Source organism: Neodiprion lecontei, chromosome 6, assembly GCF_021901455.1.
Source record: "Neodiprion lecontei isolate iyNeoLeco1 chromosome 6, iyNeoLeco1.1, whole genome shotgun sequence".
Lineage (NCBI taxonomy): Eukaryota > Metazoa > Arthropoda > Insecta > Hymenoptera > Diprionidae > Neodiprion > Neodiprion lecontei.
The window spans coordinates 4926147-4943138 of record NC_060265.1 but is presented as its reverse complement, the minus strand read 5'-3'; the positions used below and the strand labels follow the sequence as shown (position 1 = coordinate 4943138).

Below are 16992 nucleotides of genomic sequence, written 5' to 3'. Positions count from 1 at the left end.
AGAGCTTTAACAATAAACTTGAGCTTTGTTACTTCTTTTATTTTATTATGGATAATCAAAAACATTTCCGACTATTCGTGCTGTAGAAGCATGGGGATTAAACCAAATGTAGCAAAAGATTAGAAACAGTGTATGTAGAGTACGGGTATTTTTCTAACAATGCAAACACGTGCCGCTAGCTTAGTTTTGACATATCTAGAATACCACGCCTTGCGAATTTCCTTTCCGCTCGATGTATTCCATAACATTAGTATTCATAATTATTCCAACAACTTTTCATTTGCTCTCTCGATCTTGAATTTTCATAGGCATAGAATCGAAACGTTGTTTTAGCTGGTCGCAAGTGAAGTATCTGCGTTGGGTGGAGGAGCAGAATTGTTTTTCGAAAAGCATTCGGATGGAAAAAAATTCAGAGTAACTGTAATACATCACGGATGCGCTAATTTTGAACGAGATGAAATGGATGCTTCGTATATGAGACGGTATTTAACGCTGCGTAGTGGTTTAAAGACCTAGAAAGGTGATAGGGAGAGAAAGAACGACGCTTCTTAACACTTCGAGTGTATTTTAACACACATTTGAAAATACGAGCGAAATTTTTCATCATCCAACTGTCGCAGAACGGCAGCGTTATTGGCCGACCCGTATCTTCAGTCAACGGCTGACCATCGAAGGGCCTGGCCGGTTGAGTCTGGAATCGGCAGGAGAGATAAGGTGTGTATTTCTTGTATGAAATGTGAAAGCTAAAGTCATTATACATCATATCATATCATCATACTTCATACATCATACATCATACATCATACATCATACATCATACATCATACATCGTACATCATACATCATCATACATAGTATCAAAGTTCGAAACCATAGTTTGGATGTCGGACGTTCAGAAAGTGACGTCACCAATTCAAAATCAGCTAGCCGAATTCCTCAGTCGGGAAACAACCGCGCAGTAGAGCGGACGCATGAGAGTCGCGCTCCGCAAATTTCGAGTACCGGGTTCTCAACCTCACGGATCCCGCGCTTCGGGTCCGCTACGTATTTCGAGTACCGGGTTCTCAACCTCCCGGATCCCGCGCTTCGGGTCCGCTACGCGGTGAAACTCGACTTCCAGGATAAGCGCTCCGTGGTTCCTGGTTCACGTTTACAATAAATTATTTCAATTCGTTTTTCGCGCAACCCCAAATTCGGTAGCTGTCAGTCCGCTAATAAAATTTCTCGACTTCCAGGATAAGCGCTCCGTGGTTCCTGGTTCACGTTTACAATAAATTATTTCAATTCGTTTTTCGCGCAACCCCAAATTCGGTAGCTGTCAGTCCGCTAATAAAATTTCTCGACTTCCAGGATAAGCGCTCCGTGGTTCCTGGTTCACGTTTACAATAAATTATTTCAATTCGTTTTTCGCGCAAGCCCAAATTCGGTAGCTGTCAGTCCGGTAATAAAATTTCTCGACTTCCAGGATAAGCGCTCCGTGGTTCCTGGTTCACGTTTACAATAAATTATTTCAATTCGTTTTTCGCGCAACCCCAAATTCGGTAGCTGTCAGTCCGCTAATAAAATTTCTCGACTTCCAGGATAAGCGCTCCGTGGTTCCTGGTTCACGTTTACAATAAATTATTTCAATTCGTTTTTCGCGCAACCCCAAATTCGGTAGCTGTCAGTCCGGTAATAAAATTTCTCGACTTCCAGGATAAGCGCTCCGTGGTTCCTGGTTCACGTTTACAATAAATTATTTCAATTCGTTTTTCGCGCAACCCCAAATTCGGTAGCTGTCAGTCCGCTAATAAAATTTCTCGACTTCCAGGATAAGCGCTCCGTGGTTCCTGGTTCACGTTTACAATAAATTATTTCGATTCGTTTTTCGCGCAAGCCCATATTCAGTAGCTGTCAGTCCGCTAATAAAATTTCTCGACTTCCAGGATAAGCGCTCCGTGGTTCCTGGTTCACGTTTACAATAAATTATTTCAATTCGTTTTTCGCGCAAGCCCATATTCAGTAGCTGTCAGTCCGCTAATAAAATTTCTCGACTTCCAGGATAAGCGCTCCGTGGTTCCTGGTTCACGTTTACAATAAATCATTTCAATTCGTTTTTCGCGCAACCCCAAATTCGGTAGCTGTCAGTCCGGTAATAAAATTTCTCGACTTCCAGGATAAGCGCTCCGTGGTTCCTGGTTCACGTTTACAATAAATTATTTCAATTCGTTTTTCGCGCAACCCCAAATTCGGTAGCTGTCAGTCCGCTAATAAAATTTCTCGACTTCCAGGATAAGCGCTCCGTGGTTCCTGGTTCACGTTTACAATAAATTATTTCGATTCGTTTTTCGCGCAAGCCCATATTCAGTAGCTGTCAGTCCGCTAATAAAATTTCTCGACTTCCAGGATAAGCGCTCCGTGGTTCCTGGTTCACGTTTACAATAAATTATTTCAATTCGTTTTTCGCGCAAGCCCATATTCAGTAGCTGTCAGTCCGCTAATAAAATTTCTCGACTTCCAGGATAAGCGCTCCGTGGTTCCTGGTTCACGTTTACAATAAATTATTTCAATTCGTTTTTCGCGCGACCCCAAATTCGGTAGCTGTCAGTCCGCTAATAAAATTTCTCGACTTCCAGGATAAGCGCTCCGTGGTTCCTGGTTCACGTTTACAATAAATTATTTCAATTCGTTTTTCGCGCAACCCCAAATTCGGTAGCTGTCGGTCCGCTAATAAAATTTCTCGACTTCCAGGATAAGCGCTCCGTGGTTCCTGGTTCACGTTTACAATAAATTATTTCAATTCGTTTTTCGCGCAACCCCAAATTCGGTAGCTGTCAGTCCTGTTCAAGGTATAACCTGAGGTGGTTATCGGTGGTTGTTCGAGGTGGTTGAAGGTGGTCGGAGGTGGACGAGGAAAAGGACGAGGAGAACGAGGATTTGTGCTGGGTGAGTAAAACACATTTATAATATTTCATGGCAATTGTAATTATATTTCATCTGAAATATTACAAACTTGTCACATTTACAATAAATTATTTCAATTCATCTTTCGTGAAAGCACATATTCAGTAGCTATAAATAATCTTATACAATTTATTATATTATTAATTGATTAATTAATATTCCTATAATATTTAATGGCAATTGTAATTATATTTCATCTGAAATATTACAAACTTGTCACGTTTACAATAAATTATTTCAATTCATCTTTCGTGCAAGCACATATTCAGTAGCTATAAATAATCTTATACAATTTACTATATTATTAATTAATTAATTAATATTCCTGTAATATTTAATGGCAATTGTAATTATATTTCATCTGAAATATTACAAACTTGTCACGTTTACAATAAATTATTTCAATTCATTTTTCGTGCAAGCACATATTCAGTGGCTATGAATAATCTTGTACAATTTATTATATTATTAATTAATTCATTAATTACATTAATCCTTACACAATATTTTTGATGTGTTCCTATACTAAAAATATTCATTACTATTCCAGGTATTACCCGAGGTGGTCGGAGGTGGACGAGGAGGAGGACGAGCTGGACGAGGAGGAGGACCAGGTGGACCAGGAGGAGGCGGGGTGGGTCGTGGGAGAGGACCTCTCCTCTCCTCAGAGGAGGGGAGGGGGAGGGGCAGGGAAGGGGAAGAGGTGGGCGGGGAGGGGGAAGGGAAGGGAAGGGAAGGGAAGGGAAGGGAAGGGAAGGGAAGGGAAGGGAAGGGGTGGGAAGGGGAGGGGAGGGCCGGGGGAGGGATGGGGGGGGGGAGGGAGGGAGGGCGGGCGGGAGGGAGGGAGGGGGAGGGCGGGAGGGAGGGGGGGAGGGAGGGAGGGAGGGCGCGGGGGGCCCGTCGATGCGAGCCCGTTAGAGTTAATAGAGCAGTACACCCCCCCCCCCCCCCCCCCCCCGCGCCCTCCCTCCCTCCCTCCCGCCCTCCCCCTCCCTCCCTCCCTCCCGCCCGCCCACCCTCCCTCCCCCCCCCCCCCCCCTCCCTCCCCCGGCCCTCCCCTCCCCTTCCCTTCCCTTCCCTTCCCTTCCCTTCCCTTCCCTTCCCCCTCCCCGCCCACCTCTCCCCCTTCCCTGCCCCTCCCCCTCCCCTCCTCTGAGGAGAGGAGAGGTCCTCTCCCACGACCCACCCCGCCTCCTCCTGGTCCACCTGGTCCTCCTCCTCGTCCAGCTCGTCCTCCTCCTCGTCCACCTCCGACCACCTCGGGTAATACCTGGAATAGTAATGAATATTTTTAGTATAGGAACACATCAAAAATATTGTGTAAGGATTAATGTAATTAATGAATTAATAAATAATATAATAAATTGTACAAGATTATTCATAGCCACTGAATATGTGCTTGCACGAAAAATGAATTGAAATAATTTATTGTAAACGTGACAAGTTTGTAATATTTCAGATGAAATATAATTACAATTGCCATTAAATATTATAGGAATATTAATTAATTAATTAATAATATAGTAAATTGTATAAGATTATTTATAGCTACTGAATATGTGCTTGCACGAAAGATGAATTGAAATAATTTATTGTAAACGTGACAAGTTTGTAATATTTCAGATGAAATATAATTACAATTGCCATTAAATATTATAGGAATATTAATTAATCAATTAATAATATAATAAATTGTATAAGATTATTTATAGCTACTGAATATGTGCTTGCACGAAAGATGAATTGAAATAATTTATTGTAAATGTGACAAGTTTGTAATATTTCAGATGAAATATAATTACAATTGCCATGAAATATTATAAATGTGTTTTACTCACCCAGCACAAATCCTCGTTCTCCTCGTCCTTTTCCTCGTCCACCTCCGACCACCTTCAACCACCTCGAACAACCACCGATAACCACCTCAGGTTATACCTTGAACAGGACTGACAGCTACCGAATTTGGGGTTGCGCGAAAAACGAATTGAAATAATTTATTGTAAACGTGAACCAGGAACCACGGAGCGCTTATCCTGGAAGTCGAGAAATTTTATTAGCGGACCGACAGCTACCGAATTTGGGGTTGCGCGAAAAACGAATTGAAATAATTTATTGTAAACGTGAACCAGGAACCACGGAGCGCTTATCCTGGAAGTCGAGAAATTTTATTAGCGGACTGACAGCTACCGAATTTGGGGTCGCGCGAAAAACGAATTGAAATAATTTATTGTAAACGTGAACCAGGAACCACGGAGCGCTTATCCTGGAAGTCGAGAAATTTTATTAGCGGACTGACAGCTACCGAATTTGGGGTTGCGCGAAAAACGAATTGAAATAATTTATTGTAAACGTGAACCAGGAACCACGGAGCGCTTATCCTGGAAGTCGAGTTTCACCGCGTAGCGGACCCGAAGCGCGGGATCCGGGAGGTTGAGAACCCGGTACTCGAAATACGTAGCGGACCCGAAGCGCGGGATCCGTGAGGTTGAGAACCCGGTACTCGAAATTTGCGGAGCGCGACTCTCATGCGTCCGCTCTACTGCGCGGTTGTTTCCCGACTGAGGAATTCGGCTAGCTGATTTTGAATTGGTGACGTCACTTTCTGAACGTCCGACATCCAAACTATGGTTTCGAACTTTGATACTATGTATGATGATGTATGATGTACGATGTATGATGTATGATGTATGATGTATGATGTATGATGTATGATGTATGAAGTATGATGATATGATATGATGTATAATGACTTTAGCTTTCACATTTCATACAAGAAATACACACCTTATCTCTCCTGCCGATTCCAGACTCAACCGGCCAGGCCCTTCGATGGTCAGCCGTTGACTGAAGATACGGGTCGGCCAATAACGCTGCCGTTCTGCGACAGTTGGATGATGAAAAATTTCGCTCGTATTTTCAAATGTGTGTTAAAATACACTCGAAGTGTTAAGAAGCGTCGTTCTTTCTCTCCCTATCACCTTTCTAGGTCTTTAAACCACTACGCAGCGTTAAATACCGTCTCATATACGAAGCATCCATTTCATCTCGTTCAAAATTAGCGCATCCGTGATGTATTACAGTTACTCTGAATTTTTTTCCATCCGAATGCTTTTCGAAAAACAATTCTGCTCCTCCACCCAACGCAGATACTTCACTTGCGACCAGCTAAAACAACGTTTCGATTCTATGCCTATGAAAATTCAAGATCGAGAGAGCAAATGAAAAGTTGTTGGAATAATTATGAATACTAATGTTATGGAACCCATCGAGCGCGCGTCGAATAGAATCTCATTTCGAAATGAATAATTCTTCTCTTTTCATATCATAGCTAATCTAGTAATATAGATAAATAGGATGGTTGGAGGTGTTCGGAAATGGTAGGAGGTGGTCGGCGCTGGCAGAAGGTGATAGGGGATGGTCGAAAGTGGCCATTGATGGTTGGAGGTGGCAGGGGGAGGTAGGAGGTGTTCGAAAATGGTAGGACATTTCAAAAGTTAAAGTCGACGATGATCCGGTGCATCAATTTTGTCGTTACAGATTTTCTTTTCCCATGAGGCATAGAGTATTCAACAACGATAATGCAGTCCTTAAAATTCATCATTCATCTCTGTCTGGAAAGCTAATTCGCAAGGCGTGGTATTCTAGATATGTCAAAACTAAGCTAGCGGCACGTGTTTGCATTGTTAGAAAAATACCCGTACTCTACATACACTGTTTCTAATCTTTTGCTACATTTGGTTTAATCCCCATGCTTCTACAGCACGAATAGTCGGAAATGTTTTTGATCATCCATAATAAAATAAAAGAAGTAACAAAGCTTAAGTTTATTGTTGAAGCTCTAATGAATACATCAAACTGCGGTCGAATCAATTCATTTATTATAAGCACATGACCTCTGTATATTTGATAAATTATTCCTAAATACATTGAAACATGTATTTATAATGAAATATCATGCAATGGGCTGTGTAAACTATAAACTATAATTTCTATCGAATAGCTGCTTTTGTGTTAACAGGGCTTTGAGACTCAGTTCAGTTCGTCCTCCTCCTCGTCCACCTCCGACCACCTCCAACAATCGCCAACCACCTCGAACAACCACCGATAACCACCTCGGGTTGTACCTGGAATAGCAATGAATATTTTCAGTATAAGAACACATCAAAAACATTACGTAAGGCTTCATATAATCACAGGTTTTGTTTTTTGGCTGTAACTTTTGATGCGTTGATCGCAGCGTATTGGAACTGCGCCCCATCGATTTCACTCGCAGAATTGCGTCGGAATAGTGCCACAATTAATTTATTCCAGCACTTTCCAAAATCGCCGAAATTTTTGCCAAAAATGCAAAGGGGTTAGCCTTACTTTCTCTTCATTTTTCGACTGAAAATTTCTGATCTCAGATTCGATTCGTACGACCATTTTCTGACTAACTGGGCCCCCAGGAACTCAGAAAACGCAGCGAAAAGAGCGTAGGACCAACAGCAGAGAAATGACGCACAAAGTTCTTCGTTTTTCGGCTGTAACTCTATATCCGTTGTTTGCAGTAAGTCGAGAAATTTTGACTCCGTAGAATATTCGTGAATCTATTACAGCGTATGTCCAATCGATTTTCATGACCCAGCGCTCACAATCATTCATAAGTAAGCAAAAACTGCCGGTTTTACTGATGACAGTGTTCATGATCCTAAATTTTGCGATTGTAGAATGTTGTTAAATGTCAAGTGGACAAACTAACCGAAATACATTTTTGTCGTGTTTATGGTAGATGAACTCATCGCCTCAAACAATTATTTTTCTAAACTCTACTAACTTTAGTCTTGTAATTTATTCGACACGTCGTTATATTATTTATCAAGTAAAAAATGAAAATATACGGCTGGAAAGAACATTTGTTTTGAATTTGTTTCTCTTTAGGTTGGTGGCTTGATCATAATTATTCCGAAGGAGTCATTCTGAACAAGTTCATGCACTCCATACATAGACCATTACTTTTGCTGAGTGAAAAATATCTTACATCACAGCCCTTTATTGTGAAATGACCACGCAATCTGAGCTTAGTTTATTAATCATAGTTTATTATTCATCTTGTTTTTAGCTCAAGAGCGTCTCCGAAGAAATTACAAAATTATTTTGATAAATTATCAGTATATACAAGAAGTGAAAATTTTTTCTCAATGTTAGAAACTTTCAACTTTCGCCACCCAAGGTAACACCTCAAAAGTCCAATCGACTTTTTCTTGCCCCACTGCTACAGTCCCTAGCTAATGGCACAATTTCGTCTTGTTCCCTTTGAGCAGTACCTGGCAATTCCGGAGGTAGATGTAGCACCTGAAACAAACAGTTCCCTATTCTAAAATCGATTCATTCACTTGAATTCCGGAGAAATTTCCAAATTCATGTGTATGCACCTCAACAACGAATTTTTTCCGACGAAGCTTAAAAGCAAGATCCACGGATTCTGGGTAATGGGGTGCCAAGGAATTCAGCGCTCCCAACTTCCGGATGTGTAATAGGCCGTGATAATCGCTGAATATAGGATTCGCCTCTTTAGCTGATCCAGCAAAAGACTCCAGCCTCAATGCTATGTCTGACAAGTGTTCTGTCCGCTCTACCACTGCATCCTATGAAAGAATAGTTCATCATGTAAATATTATCAAGACTCCAAATAGCTGTAGAATAATGTTATGAGCATAACCAAATGAAGCCATGATCTATAATTAATTCCATAAATGTCAACGTACGGAGTTGTCAAAGTGATGAGCTGGAATTGTGACCATAGCAACCGCATATGCGTTCCTAAGAAGAGATTTTAGACAATAGAAGAATTTCAAAAGGTCACCGGTCATAGTTTCTTCTTTCTCATTTAACCAGAGTCTTGAACCCAAGGAATGAATTGCTATCCTAAGAATATTTCTTTTTTCTGGTTCGCTTGAAATTGAGAATTGGCCATCTTTTATGCTTTCCTGAACAGTTTTTAGCAGATCAACATAAGCATTGTTTCCAAAGGATTCTGCCGTGTATCTCACATCACTTCCATCCCAGTGTTTGATGCTGGCTGCTTCTACAATATTCTTGTTGATAGTTTTAGTGAGGTCATAATAGTGTCCAAAGGGCTGTCCTCCTGTTGGTGAGGTATCGATTTTCCTCATATTTTGGTATCTCCAAGCTATTTGCATCTTTTCATCCTGTGGCGGTGGACAGGTGATTGAGTCGACCGCAACTGCTGGCAATTCAGCCACAAGCTGTGTTGGTTTCAGATCCTGGGATGCAACAAGAAGCTGGTGAGAGGAAACAACACCCTCCGCCATGAAATATTTGAGAATAATTCTACCATAACTGCCATAGGTATCCTCCTCTGTAAAATGTAATTCTCATAATTAATCTTGACTCTGAAATGTCCTTTAAAAGGGCAGAACTCACCTATGAGGATGATCGTTCCCACGGGCAGACCACCACCTGTAATTACAGTACAGTTTCGAAAACTGTTTACAGAGGTTTGAGTTAACCTTAAAAATATACAAACCGATTACATGGTCCAATGAAGGAACGCCCGTCGAAACGAGAAGCTGGGCATTCTGGATTGAAGGCTTTGTTCCTGGCACAAAAGGGATTTTACTTTTAGCAAGCTGAATACTACTTGTCATGATTTGCTTTAAAAATATTCGAATCTTATACGCGTGCTAGTAGAGGTTATGAACGATGAAATCAGCCTTGTATGAAGTACAGATACATCATGAAATTCTGAGGAGGTTACTTCGAAGGTAAAAACGCAACCACAAACGCGGGAAAAGCGAGGTTTCTATTGGTTAGTGCCACATGTGACTCCATTTCAAGTTAATCTTCATTCCAAACGGCCTTTTCACGACACGATGAAATCACAGGTGAATCGGGTAAATCGCATTGGATTCTCGGTATGAAGCTGCGCAAATGTTAAAGTTGGATTCTGCGCAACTCGATTATTCATCGATGAGATCCTGAACGAATCAAAATTCGAATCCAGCCGCATCTGAACGTACATTCTATTGCATATTATCAGGCGTTTCCAACTGTGTCAACAATGAAATGGATGCTGAAGTTGTTACTAGTCTGTTTTTACTTATTCCGATACATGAATAGTCTTCAATATATTAATTTTATAGATTTCAGTATTATATAAGGTGAAAATATGTGTGTTATACGTCATTCAATTCTTAGACATTAATATGTTTAATCAACTATGCATGTATGGTATTGTAACTTTGAAATTTGAAACTGGCGCGTCTCTAAGGCGCGTCGATTGTAGAGACGATGCAACGCCCCGCCATCGCACCGCAAGTGCGTCACTTCAGTCTAATTCTTGGGTTTTGATACGCGGTAGTTTGGGGTTATAATTCCTGATCAAAATCAATGCAAAATGTCAAATAAACGAAAGATATTTGACGTGGACACCAAGTGTCGTCTCTGCCTCGGAGACGAAGGTTACATGAGTTACCTTTTCGAAGATACACTGCTTCCAAAAGTTGAGAACATAACCAAGTGCACCTCGATCATTGTATGTTGTATATATCCACTCACTAAATTGTAATTCTATAAAATAGCAAAAACTCTGGATGTGGCTTTACTCCCTGAATGCATATTGAAAAATTCAAACGAATCTCCAATTTTCCACAGATACGGGAAGATGATGACCTACCTAACAAAGTCTGTCACCTCTGTTTATATAAGTTGGATATGTGGAACGAATTCAAGGAACAATTCATCAAGTCGAATGAAGTGCTGCTCGCCCATTTGGATGCTAGTGAGATCAATGATTCCACCGTAAGTATCTATTTACCCATATCATTGAAATAATAAACATACCTGTCCTATTTTGACAAAGACAATCAAAATAAACTCAACGCTTGACTCAAACATCGTTATATGTGATTCGCGTACAACTCCTGCGTAACCAAATAATTTTTTCATAAACTGAAAGTAGCTATTCGTCTTTTACAGCTGGAATCTAACAATTCTAAGAGAAGATATGGTTTACAAGCAAGTGAAACGGAAACTTTGTCTGAAAATCCTGGCACGGTGAGTGGTATTGTGCTGGAGATTTACGTTCAAGTTGGCAGCCGCATGGTTACTTGCTGCTGAGTAACGCTCATGTATTTAGGCTGATCGCAAGTCAGCTGCGGCTGTTAACTTCTACATCTCCAAGGGACCTTAACGTTTTCGTTTACGTATTTCAGGTTTCCCAATACTCCTTATTTATCACTTCCTTTCTTATAAAAGCAGTAAAACCTAATAAATAGAATTACACTTGAAGTCTAATCATAAAGTTCCATACTTCTACAATTCATATCAGATATTTCAAAATCTGACTTTAACACAGTTACTTTCAGTCACGTTATTTTTGGATCACGTGATTGTGAAAATTACTAGGCTCTAGTTTACTATATCAAAATCTTGTCTGCTGAATAAGAGATATTTTTTGTCGACAGAAAAAAGTTAAGAAGATCAATATTCCAGTGGCACCTCTAGAGTTCACAAGAGTGGAATATGTTACTGATCAATCTGAATTAAGGGATATGTTTATACCAGAGGATGATCCAATAACTTCTAGCTTCAAAGAAGAAGATACAGCGATGCTAGATCAAAAATCATCAACGCCCGAACATGATAAAAGCAAGAAAAATAATCAAGTAGAATCCAAATCTCAGGAATTGGAACTCCATCCAAAGCCTACATTGGTTCCTATGAGAATTAAACATTTTGGAGGGAGACGTGGTAGGACTACTGCAAAGCGAAGAGCATCAACCAAACGATGGGTGGCGAGGAAAAAAGCTCTTCTGGCTGCTACGGGTAAATATGCTTCGGATACTGATTCTATTATATCAGATAATGACTCGAAATTATCACCAGTTCAAAAAGCTCGCGCAAAGACAAACGCGGATAAAGAAGTTGTGAAACAAAGGAGATTAGCTAAAGCTTTGAAAAATTTAGAAACAGATATGAAAGGTGAATACGGCATTAAATACGATAGCGATGCAATTTTAATTCCTCAAACAGATTCCGGAGTGAACAAACACAAAACAAGGTATCAAAAGAAAATAACGCTTGAGAAAGGTTCGACGAGTGACGCAAGGAATGTACAAAACTCTGCAAGAAACGAAAATAGTACTGAAACAAATAATGAGAAAGAAGAAGCTGCGAATGAAAAAGAGAACAGCTGTACTTTAAACGAATCAAGATTGAAGGAACACGTTCTGCACTCACAATCTAAAACAATGGAAGGAAGCAATGATAGTCTAACCAACATTTTATCTATCTTTAACCCACAACCAATTAAATCCGAGATTGAAGTTGGAAATGCTACTTACATTGTAACGTCAACACTGGTCCTCTCGGAACATCATTATATAAAATCTGATTCGAAAAACTCTTCTCTGGATGGTAACGGCACAAACATGGATGAAAACAGTCAGGAGCGTAACACAGATATCATCGATGCTGTACAACTCCGAAGAATAAACCCAAAATCAATAATTGATAATGACGACAAAAGAAATGTTGAAAGGTGTTTGAATATTGAAGTTGAGGGTACAGAATTAGAAGCCTTGCAAAAGGTTCAGGCTGAGTTAGCTGCTTTTGTTGAAAAAGATATGAAGGACAGGCTATCGCACAAGGATGTACTACCGTGCACTGACGAAGTGAATAGCAAGCCAAAAGACTCTTTCCAAACATTGGATCAGCAGCTGAAAGCAATTGTAGAAAAAGCAATTAGAAAGAATATCGAGACATCTTTAAAATTGAAAAAAACCCCCTTAAGCAAGGTAACAACACTTCATAATCAAAAATCATCAACCTTTTCACCAGCATTTATCAAAGCAGCAACACGTTCAAAAATATTCCAACCTAAAGTCTTGCTTATGAGATTGGATATAAACAAAGTAGGGAAGAGGTATAAAATAAATAATTTCCCATCCATGGAAAGTCAAAAATCTAACAACTCGTATATTGAAGATGGAAATGCAACTTACAACGACAGACAGAATGACTCTCCACTACAATATCGAACGTTCAAGCTAATGCCTGTTGAATCTGATGATACTGTGAATTCAGACGATCGAACTGTAACTTCCACTCCAAAAGAAATTCAAAATAATTTGAATTCGATCTCTGAGTCTTCAAAAACAAGCGAGCCCCAAAGAAGAAAATTATGTGGTCCTAGAGGTCGTAAGAATTTCGCCATATCTGATGAAGTTCTAAACGCATTGCGCAAGAGACATGTTGATGACTTGTCTAATGTTAAACAAGTTAAGAAGGCAATTTGTGAAACTGTCGAATGTGATACAACAACCAAAAGTTTACCATTGCAGTCTGTAACTGATAAATTGGGAACAAAGAGAGTGAAGTTTTCCACAGATTTTGAAAATCAATACAATATCGAGGAGGAACTGAATCAATCTAAATATTCATGCAATACCTGTAAACAAAGTTTTGCTACCTTACACGAAAAAGAAGAACATACCACATCTCATAAGACAGTTTCATGTATTGACGCTGTTCCAAAACCTAAGAAACGACGTATGATGCGCTGTAAGCGATGTCACGAGGTAGTTGACGCAAGATTAGTTAGAATCCACACTTGCCGAACAGCGAAATTTCACAAATGCTACGTTTGTAACTCAACTTTCAGAACAGAAAAGTTGTTGGTCACCCACCTGGAGACTCACGACGAATCAGAATTTAATATTGACAACATTGAGTCTGGCGAAAGTAGTAAAAACGTAGTCAATGTTACTAGTACCCAAGGAACGGTAGCTCAACGTGCAGCTGATTCGAATACCATAAGTATAGAGCAATGTGAAAAAGAAAAGCCTGCGACAGACAAAGAGATATACACATGTTTTGTTTGTGATAAAAAGTTCACAGACCAAGAAATACTAAAAGACCATCTGCAGCAGCATTGTAATGATGAAAGCGAAGAAGATAATGGTTCTGGGAAAGAAGAATATCAATGTGCAATCTGTGGCGATTCGCTGGATAATGAAGATGCCCTGGAAACTCATGTGGAAAAACATCTCTGCGATGACCAAGACGACAATCCGAATCTAATAAATATAACCAGCGAAAGTGATAACAAAAAGTTGGAGGTAATGTTTAAGTGCGAGCAATGTACAAACGGATTTACATCCGAAGTATTGTTAGCCCTCCATATGCAGTCTCACGAAGAAGAGCTCGCTATAGCGAAGTGGGAAAAAGAATCGGCAGGACGGTCGATAATACGCGAAGAATTTCTCTGCGCTATATGTGATGAGACATTTAAAACTGAAGCAGAACTTTCGGAACATGTTGACATGCATAATGGTAACGCTCACGTTTGCTTCTTGTGTGAGAAACCGTTCCTCACTCTTGAAGACCTTCAGGCACACGTTGAAAGTCATTGAATAGAATGTACATAAGCATATGGATGATAAATTTTTTCACTAATAACGTGATTAAATTATACCAAATACAAGGGTGTCTTTCAAAAAGACCATGTTTCCTGTTGTATAATAGGCAATATGTATAATTATCAGTGCATGTATCACCTTTCTAAGGATTTCAACATTGCTTTTTCGCTGGGTTGTAGTATAATCTATCACATGATAATTTTTTTTTTTTTTTAATTCTTTTTCTTCTTTTTAATTTGCTTGCCATTCAACATTTCATGTCAATAGCAAATTTATGAAATTGCTCACGTATTGCGCGTGAATTTATAATTTTCTGGTATATTGGTATTATGTATTTTTACTTTTTACAACTGCAATAGAAAATGTCATCTCGATACAAAAATGGCCGATTCATGATGTTTGTTCATCAAGAAAATCTTTCATCGCTTTGAATAGATATTAACAGCAATAAATATTTTTTTTAAAAGCTGCTAAAAAATTTATCCATTAAAAATTCGTTGATTTATAAATTATTGAATACAGAACAACTTATTCTTATTCAAGTAATTGAAAAACCAGAATTCAGGAGTGAATATCATATACAAAACTTTCGAAATTCTTGAAAACAAGTAAAATAAATTACTATATACATTTCTATGTTCTTATATTTTTATTGTTTGATATTTGTTAATATTTCAAGCTTGTAATTCGTTAATTGTTTATACAACTCATAATATTAATTTTTTAGATTGAAATGGTGTAACTTTTGATTCGAGATTGTTTCTCTCACCGGCACATCTAATCGTATCCGTACACAAGTTTAAAAATAGTTTGTCAGTTTGTTATTCAGTGACTAAAACCACTTGTGTCGAATTTAGTAAGGTTTTTGAACGTCAGTTCTCAATTCCGTTCTCGTTAAAAATAATCTAACGCGAAAACGAGCGAACTGACTTATGATTTGCTGTGAAATACAATTTTGAAACTGAACATCACAGTGAGTAGATGAGAATGAAAATTTGATAAAATGTAATTACATCGAAACACCATCGGACGCATTTTTAACGGAAATGAAGAGGAATAGACGCAATGGATTCTTACCTAAATTTATGACAGCTGCATAAATTCTCTCAACACAAGTTCAGTGTTCATTTTTCATTAATTTCGTACGAATCCACTCCATTCCTAGAAACAATTAACATTTTTTGAAGATTTTTCCTATCCGACGTTAAAATTTCATGCATAAAATTTGATTTCGATTTTCCCGGAATATTTTCTCTAATTCATGTGCACGGCTTGTTTATGCAGCGTTATTTACTTTTTGCCCCGAGTATATAATATTTTCAGTCATTTTATGATGCGAGAATAATAATACATATTACGAACTTTAATCATGAAGGACACCCCCATGGGATAGAAATATGCGCTCTAGCGGATCAGACAAATATGCAAAAAGTAATTGAAAAAAAAAAAGACAAAAGAAAAAAAGAATTATGTATATGTCCACTTAATCCGGAAAACAAAATACGAGTATATTATTTGTGAATAATAAACTATGCAATGTCGAGTTGGATAATAATGAAAATGACTTTCCCAAATATAAAATACTGTACTCTAAAGTTTAAGGATTCTTTATTACTATTATTTAACTGATATAGAAATAAATGATGCGTGTTGATTTGAGTGACGGTTACCAACTACAGGGTGTATCCGTTCTTTGTCAAAAAATATTTTATTAAGCTACATACTATTTTTAAATATCATATGTAATATTGCAAGCCAATAGTAAAATGAAGATGATTAAAAATGAAAAGCTAGTTGAAATAAATATGTATAAAGTATATGTATATCGTTTGTTCAGATAATTTTACTTACATTGGAATAAATAAAAGTTATCAAAAATACTCACCCTAATTTTATTTTACTGCGTTCATACACGAAAAGATAAACATACGTTAAAACTCTGACGAGTCAAAGATTCATTACGTGTCAGGCATTCCACCGCAAACCGACCTATTTTATTTTAAGTATTATGTAATGTACAAAAAGACCATCGTTTACCGAGGTTTAGATTTTTCGGATACTGGGTTTCATTCTTACTGCTTCGAGAAATACGAAAACCCAATTTTCGGAGGAATAGCCTCAGTCAATTGGCTTCAGATTTTTCTCATGAATTCTTTGTTAAGAAACAAAAATTTTGAAACTAAGGTGGAAGTGGGCAAATTTTTGGTTTAGAAGCTATAGGCTTGAACGACAATCTAGTCGTTAAAACGTGATAAACCTCAGCTTAAAAATAACATTTATAAGTAAAAGAAAAAAAACGCCGATGGTGAGGGTCGGACATAGATCGGTTTGGGGTGAAATGCCTTATATACATAATTTAGATGCGAGTCAAGCCCCGACATTCATCCAACACCATTATTTCACTTCATGATAAAGTTTAATGTATTTATATCATCTTATTTAAGACAGTAGTTATTTTGAAAATATATTTGTATATATCTATATATATATTTTTTTATATAGGTCATTTATTAGATATACATTATAATAAATTTTATACACAAACTAAAGCCTACATAACAACTTCATGGAATTATATATATGTTTTTTTTTTTTTTTTTTTACTGACAATATATAATTTTGGTAAACT

General features: G+C 38.4%; 2 protein-coding genes across 4 annotated transcripts; one reads left to right on the top strand and one right to left on the bottom strand.

The window, feature by feature from the left end:
- Positions 1–8000: 8000 nt before the first annotated feature.
- LOC107225927 (elongator complex protein 4) lies at positions 8001–9850 on the bottom strand. 2 transcript variants are annotated; one of them, XM_015666567.2, is made up of 5 exons: positions 9470–9850; positions 9367–9402; positions 8688–9301; positions 8355–8567; positions 8001–8274 (listed from the first exon to the last, which is right to left on the bottom strand). In XM_015666567.2, the coding sequence occupies exons 1-5, from the start codon at positions 9588–9590 to the stop codon at positions 8161–8163; spliced, it is 1098 nt and encodes a 365-aa protein (XP_015522053.1). In that variant the 5' UTR covers positions 9591–9850; the 3' UTR covers positions 8001–8160. The 2 variants fall into 2 exon arrangements, with proteins under 2 accessions (XP_015522053.1, XP_046599019.1); XM_046743063.1 differs by having other exon boundaries at positions 9367–9428; positions 9477–9850.
- Positions 9851–10258: 408 nt separating this feature from the next.
- Positions 10259–15867, top strand: LOC107225948. 2 transcript variants are annotated; one of them, XM_046742512.1, is made up of 5 exons: positions 10259–10477; positions 10597–10743; positions 10921–10998; positions 11409–11769; positions 11977–15867. In XM_046742512.1, the coding sequence occupies exons 1-5, from the start codon at positions 10340–10342 to the stop codon at positions 14355–14357; spliced, it is 3105 nt and encodes a 1034-aa protein (XP_046598468.1). In that variant the 5' UTR covers positions 10259–10339; the 3' UTR covers positions 14358–15867. The 2 variants fall into 2 exon arrangements, with proteins under 2 accessions (XP_046598468.1, XP_015522084.2); XM_015666598.2 differs by having other exon boundaries at positions 11409–15867.
- The last annotated feature ends 1125 nt before the right edge of the window (positions 15868–16992 follow it).